The sequence below is a fragment of the Morone saxatilis genome, unplaced genomic scaffold (genome assembly GCF_004916995.1).
Source record: "Morone saxatilis isolate NCDOM2014 unplaced genomic scaffold, NCSU_SB_2.0 Contig20, whole genome shotgun sequence".
Lineage (NCBI taxonomy): Eukaryota > Metazoa > Chordata > Actinopteri > Moronidae > Morone > Morone saxatilis.
This window is the reverse complement of record NW_023339763.1, coordinates 21,025,469-21,040,845: the sequence shown is the minus strand read 5'-3', so window position 1 is coordinate 21,040,845 and position 15,377 is coordinate 21,025,469. Positions and strand designations below refer to the sequence as shown.

The window sequence follows — 15,377 nt, the reverse complement described above, 5'->3', positions numbered from 1 at the left end:
GGCAATTCAGATTCAGCTCTAAATAATTCAAATTCAGTTTCTACTGACACAAATATCAGCCCATACAGTGCCTGTGTGCCAAACAGTGGACTAAACAACACCCCTGCAGGGGCTTGCATTAAGGATATAGTTGTTTTACATTTCCCTAACTACAGATTGGATATAACAACACACACACTTGGTGCATTGACAAAAAGCGAACATTGAGCCAAGAGGAACAGAAAAACAACTACAGCATTATTTTAAAAATACTTGTACTACTCGCTGTGTCGACAACTGATTTCAAGATTATAGAAGCGCACACTATTTTTTCTCAGCTTCATGAAAAAGTATGGTGAAGTAAGGAAGTACAAAGGGCTCAGAATGAAAATCTAGTACTCTGAAACATTTGCCATAATATGATTTATAGCATATAGGACATCAGTACTCACCACTGTGTGTTTCTTGTTCAGGTGCTTCTTCTTCCTCTTGCCCTGTGTGTGTGCAAGGCGGGGGTTGTTCTCCTGGTCTGAAGGCTGTTGGTGGTGGTGATTGTTCTTGCAGGGCTCCAGGCTCAGGCCGTTAGGGACCCTGACAGGCTTTTTCTTGTGCAGGGGCCCTGCCTGGTTGTCTCTGCACTCTGGGGGCTTCAGTGTCATGTTCTTCTAGAGAGGAAACAGCACAAGAGAAAGCCTAAATTAGTATAAAAACAAAAAAAATGTCACTACCACTGGTAATGTGTTTTACAGCATGTATGAGCTGTGCAGCTGGCCTTTTGAGCACTCTATAATCATATGGTCCATCAACAGTCAAATCAATGTTTCATTACATTTCTGAACCTAAGAAAACCTGCTCATTAGCACACTCAAGAGCTTGAAGAAAAAAAGAGTGGAACATCCACTCATAAAAGCCCGGTTTGACAGGTAGCAAATTTCCACTCTACAGCAGTGCAGAGAATCTGCTCCAAACTGAGGGGCAATTGTGCAGAAAGGCTTTAGATACAGTGTATTATCACAAGATTTTCTTCAACAAAGAGCAGCAGAAAAGTGGTTCTTTGTTAGGTTTTTTTTTTTTTCCATTTTCTTTTATTTGAAAGTACACAGTAGAGACAAAATAGGAATAATGAGAGAAAGAGCAAAATGGGACCCCAGCAGGATGATGTTGCAGTGAGGTGGTATGTGCCAAAAACAGTGGGAATTAGTTGTCTTTTTACAACTCCTATTTTTAGAATTCTTCTGGGTGGGTTGTCATGGCATTTTGACATTAACCCTCTGAATTTTCATCCAGTGGCACCAGCAGGTCAAAGGTTTCATTTATTAACTGATGGCATATCATTTTGTACAGACATTTGTGGTTCCCAGATGATGAATACTAAAGAACTTTATGGTCTCCTTATATTTACTGTAGTGTCCCCATGAAGTTGATATTTATGGTTTTGATTGAAATGTCTCAGCAACTTCTACAATGGCTGTCAAGACATTTGGTATAGATAGTCATGGTCTCTCCAGGATGAACTGTAAAGACTCTGAACAACATTTAAGCGTGGCATGAAGTAGAAGAGGCAAAGACGCAGACATTTAGAAACTTTGATTAAGCTTGTGTTTACCTGTAAGGCACATTTCTGAGCCAGTAACAGGACAGCACAAGTGCAGCAAGAAACATCAACACTTTTTATGCTTAGTTTGCCCAACACATAAAAAAACTACATCAGAAGACATTTCTTTTCATGAAGAAAACTGGATTCTGAACACAAACCGATAAGCTACAACTCCAATATTGCAATGTACACACATGGGGTTATACAGTTTGACAGGGCTGATCAATAGAACCACTCATCTGCTGCTGAGAGACTGTGTAATGTATCACAGCCGCCCACAGTAAAACTTATGGAACAAATCAGCTTTGTTATTTGAAAGGGTGACCTCTTTTGCTCCACTGTGGACCAAAGAGCCATTGGTGTTAATACCCCCAGGGAGACATTCAAGCTAGCGAAGCAGCCATCAGAGTGAAGGCTGACTGCTGAAGGGGAAGGTGCAAAGCTGCTACAGTTCCACTAATGACATGTCAATACTCCGCAACATTTTAAGGCTGGAGAGACATGGTTGTGAGACTATCTAGTGGCATTAACGTCTGGATTCATGAACACTTTTAGGGCAAAGAAATGTAATATATTTATGATGTGGTAGCTTAAAAAGGACCTTTTCTCTGCAGTCATGTGTACTGTTTTCTTTTTTTAACCATGACAATGAGTGTGTGAGGATTATTCCTGCAACAACAATAACGCTCCTCTTTGCCGTTTTTACAATATTCTTGATATGGCTTGGCTTATTCTATCTTCTGCTTTCTAAATCCTCCAAATCTCTGCTACTTGAAAAGTTGCCAATTTTCCACTAAATGACAGGGATTATTTCCCTCATTTCTGTGTTATCACAAATTTAGGTTAAATTAAGGTTCAGATGGATCATGGACACTCTCCAGGGGCAACTACATTTATTTTACAGCTAGAGTTAACAGTTACTTTGAAGATCAAAGTTATTAATCAAAATATATAATGAACTGTAAAATACGATGAAATGTTATAGATTTAACTATCTTCCAGTATGTAAAGTCAAATACACAGTAATGCATTCATAATAACAAAATAATCTTATTATTATTATTACAATCACACTGATGCCAGTTGAGTTCTTTTACTCTGTATACTTTTAAAGGTCCAGTGTGTACCATTTAGAGAGATCTATTGGCAGACAATGCTATTCCTACATATGGCTGTCCTCATAATAACTAATAACAATCTGTGGGTTTTTTACTTAGGAATGAGCAATTTTTATCTACAGGGAGCAAGCCGCCTTGTTGAACTGCCATGCTTCTACAGTACCCTAGAATGGACAAACCAAACACTGGCTCTAGGCCTTTTGCAACCATAGTTTCTCCTACACACTTGGAAAGGAGGTTGAGGCAACTGTATTCAAACGGCTGCCATCTGCAAATTCACTAGATGCCACTAAATCCTACACATCAGTCCTTTAAGTATATTTTGCTGCGAATACTTTACTACATTTATTTGCAGTGTAGTGAGGCTGTATTCAGACTGACTTGAGCCCTGATGAAAAGACATGCAGCCCAATCATTCATTTGAATGAGACCAGTCCATCAACTGTCAATGCAATGCAACCTGACATTATCTAGCAAGACACTGCTTTGGAGTGGTGCAATTCTACAGTTTACATCGTGACCATGGTGACGAAAGAAAATATAGTGACCACTGTGATCATTTTCCAAGGCTGCAAAATCTAATAATATTACCCATTATGCAGTGTATTTCATTGTATCACTGGTACCTAAACAACACTCCTACCCTACACTAAATGTTAGGCTGTTTTTAGTCTGAATTCCCCCTAGTTTTACTTTAAGGTATTGATACTTTTACCTGCGTAATAGACACTCACATTCACCTCACACATACTGGGGCATTTTTCTTCTTCTTAGAGTGAAGACATTTTTAGGTGTGGTTTATAACTGCACTCACGCTTGACTCCACTAAACCCTGCCTCAGTCCAGGATTTATCCCACAGCCCACAGAAACCACAGTGCGCCTCATATTTGGTGTACAGTGCACATGAGGAATGAAATCAAGACACATTTTCCACAAAATACTGGTGGAAAAAAATCCACCACATTTCAAGCAGCAGCAGTTGCTCGGCGAAGGACCACCTCGAACCAACCTTAGCATGCCTGTAGAGAATTACTTCACCAGTGTTACAGATATGCACTGCTGTCAAAAGGATGAGTTTGATGGGTGTGCTACTGGCACTGACTCACTAAACCATTTCTAAAGGCCTTGATTCACTCGTAGAAAAACAAGTGCATGCATCAACTAATCTTGTTTGCCTTTTCCGCCCACACTCATCCAAGGCAAATAATGCAACATGACATGCATTGTCAGTACACAGAATATGTGACAAAGTTATGATGGGGCTGAGAGAGCTTTCATTGTGCTTGCTTTCTGCATGCGTCTAAGCCTCCAAACCAACTGATTGCGTGGAATAAATGATGCACATTATGTTTTGCCTGCTCACTGAACAATAGCAAGACAAATTCCTTATTTCAGCGCATTATGATGACACTGAAAAAAAGTAATTGCTCAATATGGCTCATTCTTACTAGCTTTCATTACGGTGATTGTCTGGCAGTGTACAAAGTAATTACACTGTGGCATTTAGTGGCAATGCATGTCGGCAGGTGTCCTTACAACAGGTTACAATCTGGAAGGCAGCTATTATAATCAACTTTATTTTAATTTTTTTTTATTAAGTTTGGATTCGGGTTGTACAATGTATCACATCTAATGTGAGATAAAAACATATTACTTTCAAATATTCTGTTATTAATCTGATATTTTAAGGCAAAATTATACATATTTATATATTCTGGATTTCTTTTCAATCAGAGTGAAGGAGTAGATGGAATTATAAGTTTAGTAATGAAAAGTCATATCATAACAACATACATTACATAAAATTATTCAAAGCAGAACATGTCTGGAGGGGATCTACTGTATAACTTTCACTGTTAATGTGTCATTATAGCAGATACCCAGATATGATTGCAAACTGGATCTGGAGCTAATGTCAAAAGCTACCTGCAGTCGATTAATATTGTTCACCTCATGCAATTTTCTGTCAAATATTCCAAAGCTGCTCAACAATTCATATACAGTACAGTTGTGAAGAATAAATGTGAAACAGCCTCTCCTCTTCCTGACTGTGACAGTAGCGTCGTATGCTACTATCACAGTCAGGGAGAGGCTGAATGAAACAATGGAAAGCTATGCCTGCCAGAGAATACATACGGTTTAAAATAATAAACTGAAATGAATCAGTACATAAATATGACGAATTGAAGGGGCAGAGTGCGGTCAGTGGCTTATTCCAGGAGCAGGATTCAATAATCACTGCAGCATGGGATATGTCTCATCCAATCCAAAAAATTTAATTTGTGTGCTTGCTTTTTTTCTTAGAAACATCTATGTATGCTCTTCCTGTTCACTGACTAACTTTCAGTATACAAATTGTACCCATATGAAACTCTGCTCTACTATGTAATAACTTCACATAGCTGTATTTCAGAATTGATTTAAGAAGGCTTTAGCAGAGCCCTTAAGACAACCATCATCTTCTCACACATGTAAGGGGGTTTAATTCATTCGATGCATTCTTATGCCCCCTCTTTCACTCTCCTTTGTTTTGTGTTTGAACACCACCATGGAGAACCTTTCCTGTCTTTCCTCCATTTGCAGGAGCACTCTGAACTCAATGACTACAGCAGTATATTAACAAGCTGGACCTTCTCTGGTCTCTCACAGCATGCTGGCATTTGAGCCACCAAACAGACAAGCCAGCGTGAGGCTGATCAAAGAGTCTGATCAACTTGTCTTACTGTGACAATTTAATTAGTTTACACAAACTGGACTCCCAACAGAGAGGAAAAGAGAGAGGGATGGATGGGGGCAGAAAACACGAACTGACAGAGATGGTGAGAGAGATGGAGAGGCAGAGAGAGCACTCAAACGCACAACTTAATGACACACACACACACACACACACACACACACACACACTTCAAACATCAACAACATCAACAGATAAAGTAAACAATAATTGGAGATCTAATGAATGCTAATAAAGACTGATAAGTACAATCTCTCCTTGTGGGGTACTCCAGGACTCTGGGACAACAGCCCAAATTAACTTCAGCTACCTAGTTAAGTTGAGCAGTGAATTGTCTCCCATTCTTTAGGGAGTCCTTGACCTGATTATCACATTTTCAGTAGGTGTGAAATAGCATTAAGCAAGCTCTAAGTGTTGAGTGTAACAAATTGCTGGGTAATACACTGCTGCTGTTTGTGGTGATGTAACCAATTACAGGTGTGATTAGAGCAGCTGAACTACTTCATATGTAATTTAATGGGTCAAACCCCAGTGAGAATGATACCTACACATGGCCGTCACTGGCACAGCAACTTCTTCAGTCCATAGCATTATCAGGATGTGTACACAATATTGATCATAATATCTGCTGTATATATAAATTCATCTACATTAACATATTCATGTGAGGTTTTAAGTTTGGAGTTATACACCTTGCACTGAACCTCCACTTAAAATTCTTGCATTCCAACTTCTTAATAAATTATTCTTTTTGAAAATAGTGTTTTTTGGCACAGCAGGGAGATAACTGGGGTGAAGTGATATACACTGACATAATTCTAAATTGATATTAAAAATACTAAAATGAGTGACATGACAATCACATTTTTGAAAGATAAGAGCTTCTGTAAGCAACACACTCTCACACGCTGTTCAACCATCTGACAAACACATAAACTGAAAGGAATTAAAGTCAATTAGTCAGTTAATTGACAGAGAAGAAATCACAAACCATTCTGACAATCTATTAATCATTTCAGTTGTTTTACAAGTAAAAATGCAAAACATTTACTAGTTCCGCCTCTTTCATGATGATTTCCTGCTTTTCTCTGGTGTACAACATTGTAAAATGAATCTCTTTGGGTTTTAAGTTAGACAAAACATGTCATTCTTACGTCATGAAAAATTGTAATGGGGATTTGTTTTTTTTTTAATTATTAACTGACAATGTAATCAACAGGATTAATTTAATTAATCATAAGCTGCAGCTAATAAAATAAACAAATCTTTCAAAGTTTAATGAAACCTAATAATAACCAACTCATTGAACAGTCAAGTAGAAGAAGAAGTTTTAACTATGTCAAAAAAATGTGTATTTCAGTGTTTATAATTATCGTTCACTGTGGAGGTTGTTGATCCAATTTACAGAGAAGGCGGCCAAGGAAAGAGTTTATTTTAGGGAGTGATGAGATGTACCAACAAAATTCAAGCTTTGTACTTTGAATCCATGGTTTTGCTTATGTACTGCTCCTATGTAATACTCCTTCCACAGCACAAAGACAACACACAAGTTAGTTTCACAGTCCTGAACCAGTAATGCATGGAAATTGAGCTTGTTTTAAGGATTAATTCAATTCCTGTGGTATGATGGAACAAACTACTGCATCACTACTGGCTTCATGTTCCAGATGGCTCTCTACTAAATATTCTGTTAAGATTAAAGACAGCTGGAATAACAATTCAGCACTGAGGTCAGATAAGTACTGTTTGACCAGATTTAGCATCAAACTGAAAAATAACTTAGTGGCAAAAACACCTAATTCCTCTTTGGTATTTTTATTCTTTTGGTTCTAAACCCCAAATCATGGCTAAATAAGGACTAAGCAACCTCCAAGTCCTTCTGTAGCGTTTGTCAAATTCACAACTACTGGAGTGGATACAAAAACACCTGCAATTCTTATTTGTGGCAATTTATTAATCCCTAGACTGAGTATGTCTAACAAACACATTTAAGACAAAACTAGAGTAAGAGCAACCCATATCTCTCCACAGCGCGGTGTACCGGCGGCTGAAGCTTCTGAGCACTGGCCAGTGTTGTCATCAGCAATACAACTGACAGACCTGGATAGGCACAGTATTACCAATGCAGAACATTGGAGGAATTTAACCTCAGTCAAACATATGGATATCCATGTACACACTAGTGTTTTCACTTAGCATTCAGTTTATGCATCTTGAATAACTGCAGAGCACCAGGCAGCTCAAGTATTTTCCTACAAGAATGAGACAAGAGGGACAAGGTCCTGCAAGAAAAATCATTCAGCAGTCTATCCAGCAAGTTGACCTGCAGCTCAGAGAAATCAGACAACACGAAAAGACCTGAGAGGTACTTGAGAGGACAGCAGCTCCTGAATGCAGACAAAGGAACGAAAAGTGAGAGGGTAGAGACTGAATTTCATAAAAAAAAACTATTTTATTAATTTTGGTTATATGATTGTATTACGTTTCTAACGTACGTATATTAACTTATGTGTAGTGTCTGAGATCCTTGAATAGCTCTCTATAAATAAAATGTATTATTATTATTATTATTATTATTATTATTAAACCCATGTTGACCTCTGATCACATTTGGGCTGATTTAACTGTGGTCTAATATAACAATGCAATGAATTAAAAAGTCAACGCACAATTCAAAATCTTCTGAAAACTACGAAAGCACTCCAGGTGCATTCATAGCCACATTTTCTGGTGAGCTTTGAGAAAATCTTTGAGGCAGAAGACAGGAAATTTCTTTGCTAGTAAATTTGAATGAATGAATTCCAGCTTGATTGCAGCCATTGTAAATTTGAAACGTTGAGTTTAGGGAGGTTAACAGTATTTATTCAATGGACTCAAGGTTGCCATCAAAGGCAGCAAAGCTGGAACAATTGCTAAACACAATGCTTCAGGACAACTTGGCGTAATACTTATTTTGAGATCTAAAGCTTGGCCTGTGCTGCACAAATAGGATCTACTCCAAGCACTCATATCTACACATAACAGTAAAGGGCCTGACATGAGGACATTTAAACCATCATCACTTTTTCTCCTGCAGATCAAACACTCACAACAGTTCACATAGTGAACACATTGTTTTAACCACTATTTTCCTGATAGTAATAGTGATAAAAACTATAATAATTACAACTTCAACCCAAAAGCAGCGGAGCAGAGTATGACCTTGTTTCCAGGAAAAAAAACTAAAGCTTACTCTGAATTAACCTTTTATTATATTTTATATATATACATACATTTCCATCAGCCTCAGCTGTACCTGTACGTTATGTTTAGCGCCAATTAGCAAATCTTAGCATACTTAAATAATAAACTAAGACAGCTGATGTACAACCTCACAGAGTTTTTTTTTCTTGTATCACTATAAATATCCAAAGCACTGATATTACTGTTATATTATATTATTTTGAGAAATATTTTGGCACATCATAGGCTCTGCCCTCCCTTCTTGCTTCCAAAGGGAGGCATTAACTTTTCCTTTTTACACTGTCCGTTCCAGATTAACACCAGATCATGTTCATCTGCAGTGATGGATCACTGAATGTAGCCCATCATAAACCACAATGATAATGATTCACAAGACAGGTTCCCTCAAAAATCTGTGATCTCAAGGGGTATTGCTGGATTAGGTAAATATGGTAAACAGAAAGTACAGATAATAGTAATTTGTTCCTTAAGTAATCCCCATAGATTACCTAAATAAATCATTTAAGAGGATTATAATGACGAACATTTATGTAATCTCAATCAGGGATCATGGTGCCTTGCTTTGTCGGAGCCACTGGGAATAGACAGAGACCTCCCTCAATCACCTCAACAATCAAACCATTAAACTAATGGAATAACTGAGAGCACTACAGCATTATTGGGAGGCAGATGTATCATATCACATATACTGTACTATACAATAAGAGACAGGCTAGAAATGTTTCACAAGAAACTGGAACCCCTCCTAGCTCCAGTCTCCTAAAACCATTCTCCGAAGTTCTGTCTACCTTCTGTGCAGGTGCTCACACAAAAATACACACATACACATACACACATACACACAGCTGCAGAGAATCTTTCAGGTGAATATAAGCCAATGTCTGCTATGGTATTGCTGCACATAATAAGTGGGGTGGGGGGGGGGGGTTGTCTGATGCTGGTAGAGCTTTTCAGGTAGGCTGTAAATTATTCCCCTGACAGACCTAACCATCTACAAGATGTTTGTTCACCAGTTCCCTTGTTTCTCACATAGCACTCTCCCAGCAATAGCGGGGCCTGACAAAACAATGTCCACTTCAAAATGCACACACAGACACACTATACTCACATACACACAGACAAAAGACACCTAGCCAATTTCCTGGCACTAATCTCATCATACTAGAGATTTTTTTCCATTTGAGTCTGGAGGGTGCGTGAAAAAAGACAAGGGGATATCCTGTGTATGACGATCTGATTTCCTGGTTGTGTCTGGCTGTTCAACAAATACGGATTCTTTTTCTTCTGGGAGAGCAGACAGGATTGAGGGGAGCTGAGGTAAAGGGAGATCTCAGCAACCAGGTTCCATTTGTGTCATTCAGTCTTATCAGGCGTCCTGAGAGAAACATAACAACTGATTTTACCCAAATAAAACAAAGCGCTGCCGGTCACACATATTGTATCAGAGATAGCAATCAAATGGCTGGATTGCAGCCACAGAGTGACAATGTAACACCAGGCTTGTAGTGGGTGGAAGGTTGGAGTTTTTTCTAAAAATACTGTTGCTTAAAGGATCTTACAACATTGATCAAATTGGCAACAAGACCTCACAAATTCATATGAGTGTGTATTTGTTACGCTGCATATGTGTGTGTGCTTGTGAGCATACATGTGTTTCCAGTATGCATCTTAACAGGAGGGAAATTAGGCCTTCTGCAGAGACGCCAGCAGAGCACAGGACTTAATGAAAAACAAACATATTCAGCATGAGCCACAAGAACCCACAACATTTACCCTGATTAAATAAACATGAGGAGCAGATCCAGCCTGGCTTTTTTCATGTTAATCACAGAGTAAGCAGAGCAGGCAGAGTGGCCCTTTAATGGGTGCACAAAGATATAAACCAACAGTGTTGCTGTGTTACTGAATCAGAACGTTGATTTCTTTTGTTAATATTAGACTACATTTGAGACATAGCCATCAGCTGGCAGGTCGTCTGTTGTGTGCAGAAGAATATGAATAAAAGGATTTTAGTGTAAAGCAAACAAAAGCAAGATAACATGCACACCAGCCGTGTGGTGACAACCTGAATAAGCAAAGCATACTGCGAAACAAGATGAAGTGCAGACTGTCCTGATCAAATGAGAACAAACAACAAGGAGGAAAATAATACATTGCTGAAAACAATCCAAGCCAGAGCAGCATCGTGGGATGGATTTCACCCTTTGAAGCTGCCCTTGTTGGCTTAAATAATTACACCTAATTGCTGACAGATGTAAAGGCAAATGAACCATTTGCTTAAACAGGCACACGGATTGCTTACGGTGACTGCACTGGGTCAGAGCTTTTATTGGATTCTGCCATTCACTATTACTGAAGAAAATTCACTCTGCGGAATGGGCCAATTTGTTTAGCTGTCTAAAAGTGACAACCCACTCATTGTTAAAAAATCATCTCATGGCTGGGCATAATGAGTGTTATTTATAATCTGCAAGAGACACTGAAAATTACACTTCGATAATAAACACTTTAAGTTAACATCTAGTTCTTACAAGCCCAAAAGCACATACTCTGTGAAATAATGTAAGCAGATCATTATAACATACTATTGGCTATTATATTTATGTGTATTAGGGAAGATCCAAGTCCTAATCATTTTATTTTATTTTTCTTGGCTATGCGATGGTCAATCCATTAATATTCTTTTAGCTATAACCCATTGTGCTGTCGTGCATAGGTTTTCAACGTCGGCCTCAATACTGTACAGGAGTATCTTTATACAAAGGAAATATTCCACACCATCAAATGTGCCTAAATGGTGTTATTCTCCTTGGATGGTTGCAAAGCGATTTTTGTTTAATGTATGAGCTTAAAAACATGCTGTCACCTTAAATAAACCAGTGCTGAGACACTACTGAGTATCCTGGAAAAAAGGGATATATTCTAGCTAGATATATTATCATCTACAATTAGATAAATTGTTCCCATCCCTGAGGTGGTAGCAGACAACCTGAGAGCACTGTTAGAACTGAAATAACTTCAAATAAAATTAAGGCTCAGCCAGCCACCTTCTAGTTATTTACATTTCTCACTAATGTATTCAACCACACACATCAGCTGGCAACACTATGAAAGCAAGTCTCTGGGCAACAAGTGCCATGTCTGTGCAAATTTTCTTCCTAAAAAGTGTTGCATCCAACTACAGTCAAACATGTTCAAGCGACAAGCATCTTATGCCAAGCTTGCAACCAGATTTATGAAACCGCCAGAAGCACTGGCAAACTCACATACATGCCAAACACACACAAATAGTGCTCATAATGCTGCTTGTTTGCAACTAACTACAAACTGACAAGCTTGCCACATGGTGACAGAAAATCTGCTCAGTGCAAAAACTGAGCCTGGGAGTAGTGAAGCCGTGGAGACTGATTCACTTGAAAACTCCAGTAAAAGCTTTTGAAGGGGAAGCCAAGGGTATGAAGAGCTGGGAGGAAGATGACGAAAAGCTGCTAGCAGGAAACAAGGGGCATTCATATAATAAAGGCTATAGTGGTGGTATGCTAAGTGCCGTAGCAGAATGTGCACTTTTATTTGAGTATCAGAAGATAGTCACCATGATTGGCAGTTAATATGCAATTTATATTATGACCTACGCTTCGAAGAAATGTTGCTGTAAATGTAAATAATGATTTAAAAAACACATGGGCAAGGACATTATTTCCACTGGGATGGGGGGGACATTTCTTGAGAATTTCAATATTGTTCTCTTACTGTCCAGCCAGTGAGGAAATGCTAAAAATGTTAATACACGCATCTCAGTTGCCTTCAATTATTACAATAGTAAGTTTAATATTAAATATTAAACTATATCCAGTGTCCTAGGTTTTGTCTTTCAAGCTCCATATGGTCTACCCTATCGTCTTTCTGGAGCCTCCTGAGTCCCTATGCAGACCACCACTCGAATAAACACTTGCACCATCTCTCCATTATTTTGGGTATTGGTGACTGTCTCAAAGGAAAACATCTAAGCATGAGAAATGAACACAACCAATAGACTGCCCACCACATTTGTGCAAGGTGAATTGAGAAGCAACTAGTAACAGCATTACTGTAATGTCAGCAAAGGGTGCAGCATGAAACATAGATGTTTAATGAAGGACATTAATTCCTTTAATCATTGACAGAAACCATTAATTGCCACAGTGGGTAAAAAGTGCAGTTCTAATATCTATCCTCTCAGAAGTTTACCAAGTCCATTTGTTGTCCACTGTTGTCTTAAGACAAGCTTTGTTTTCTCTGATTTCTGTGTGCGGTGGAGCCAGAACAACAACCGCAGAAGGAAAAGAAGCCCTCTCCTGGGATTTGGGAGAAGGGAAACAGAAATTCTTGATTTCGCTCAAGCTGTGGTTTTGTAGCAACAGCTCTCACTCCCTCTTATTTCTTTCTTTTCCCCTCCACCTCCATGATTCACAGCAGAAGATTGACTCAGGGAGGGAATGAATAGTGGGTGATGATGAAGCCTTCCTGTTCTCAATGTGCTTCTCTTCTGTATGCTGCCAAAACCAGACTGCAGTCAGGCCCTGAAGCAGTGGTTTTCAGAGGGAGAAACTTATAACAGTTGGTTTAATTCGCTCCTTTTTTCTCCACATACTACACCGGTGTTCAGTTAATGGTATTTGAACAAAAGAGGCCCCTCCATGGGTTCTCCAGCCAAGGAATGGTTGTTAGATTAGCCCAGCAGGCTTTCGCAATGGGCTCCAGCCTTGACTACTGTAAAAGTCACATCTTCATGCTTAGACCACCAAGCAGGAGGCGATTAAATCTCGTCATATTATCACACCTATGGTTATATTGAAACATTTACTTGAATCCATACAGAAGTGCTATTGAAAACGTAGCATGAGCATCTTAAGAAAGTCAACAAGCAGAAAAGGGACTATTCTACCAATGGCTTTGCATTCCCTGATATCATTCCTCCGCTCCTCAGCCCAATGACATGATGTTTCTTTTGGGACGCCGTGGCTTCAGACAGAACAGTGCAGGTTGCTTAGCAACTGGGTACAGAAAGAAGATCATTAAATTGCACTGATGCTCTCTCAGTCCTTCGTTATGTATCTAAGAACTTGTTGCTCCAGCCTGCGGTGAATAAGAATCTTCCTTTGGATGAAGAGCAGATGTCTTAAAAGTGCAGTTCAGCATCAAGATGGCAGTGATGGAAATCATGCTGCTACAGTAATGAGAAATGAAAATATTAATAAATGAGTGGTTGATGATATTGATATGAATAATAATTTTATATATATATATATAGCCATCATTCAAAAGAAATGTTCAATCATGGATATCAGCATTTCAGACATTTTCTTTGGCTTATTGTAGTTTGCTATAGAGCATTTTATTTACTTTTTTTTGTTTTGTTTGTGGTTTGCCATTTTTGATTGTAGAGTATTCAGATATTTTCCTGAAATAATAATAATGTAACATATTTGACCATAAAAGCATAGCGTCTTGCTCAAAGCGAACATCATTTATCAGCCAACCAGTCACCTCATATGAAATAAATATAATAATGTTTGTGCATGCAGAGCTCTATTTCCTGCCTCTATAAAGACTGAGCAGAGGCTCCTGCTCACCAGAGAGCCGACACCTGCACTATTTATAGCCCACGAACATTAAAGCTAACAGTGTAACAAGAGAGCGCAGACATGCCCCTCCACTGGTAATTAGAAACCCAGTGAAAGCTCACCATCTCCACAATGGAGGGGAAAGACAGTGCCAGAGAAGACACACTGTGCCAGAAAACACTTCCAGACCTCAGCTAGTTTCACAGAGCACATCTCTTATACAGACATTCCAGGATTAATGAAGTGAAATCCAAGCACTTTTTGGGATTTAGAGCTGTTGCTATGCTGTAGCTAAGCTTGTGTAACAATTACAGTTTCCATGCAACAATTCATTTAAGTTCTCAACTGTCTAATGCAGCCCATTGTTGCACTTACTGTAAGCCATGAGTGAAGAATATTTGCCGAGGCATTTATAATAATAGGCTCTACTATTTGCTCCGGTTTACTATGCAATGAAAAGAGAAACAAATGAAGACCATGTAGATGGAGTGGATATAACACACTGCTGGTTACAGCAATCTTAAAGACAAAACAATGGTCAGGTACCCATATGGACAATGAAGCAGATTTTTCTTGCTGTTCACACTGGCCATTAAAATATCCCTTCCTAATGTGCTCCTCTAATGTACGAGATGGGGGACAAAATCCTTTAAGCTTGAATGTGGAAAAAGGAAAATAACAAGGGTGTGTCAGGGGAAAAGAGCTTTATGTTTGTTGTGGTTTTGTGTTATGAAAGTGTTGAGAGCATAATTTCAGAGACCTGTGATCCCTCCATCAAGTGTCTGCTTATTACACACTCATTCAAACACAAAAATCACTATTTTCAGTGATGCCTTTAACTTAACTACAAGACTGAACAGGGGGTTTATTTGGGGGGTGTTGAGATGCACAAGATGAGTTGAATGAAGGTCAAGGACTGGCTTACAGGATTATAAAAAGGATATTGTGGAAAATAAAAAATAGGAAAGGACAATGTCTGTTTTCTGTGGGTGAATGGCATGGTGCTGACTCGCGTGAAACACATCAGAGTGTGTGCTATGTGCAGGAGGTCAGTTGATTACACAGAGCTCTCCAGCCAAATGTTGTGTCTCGTCAAGTTTGT

General features: G+C 38.8%; 1 protein-coding gene across 1 annotated transcript in view; it reads right to left on the bottom strand.

Moving 5' to 3' along the window:
* The window catches only part of auts2a (activator of transcription and developmental regulator AUTS2 a), a 292,397-nt gene that overhangs the window by 216,520 nt on the left and 60,500 nt on the right, over positions 1-15,377 (bottom strand). Inside the window, 1 exon segment of the mRNA XM_035666926.1 lies at positions 432-644. Within this exon segment, the coding sequence (XP_035522819.1) occupies positions 432-644 (213 nt within the window).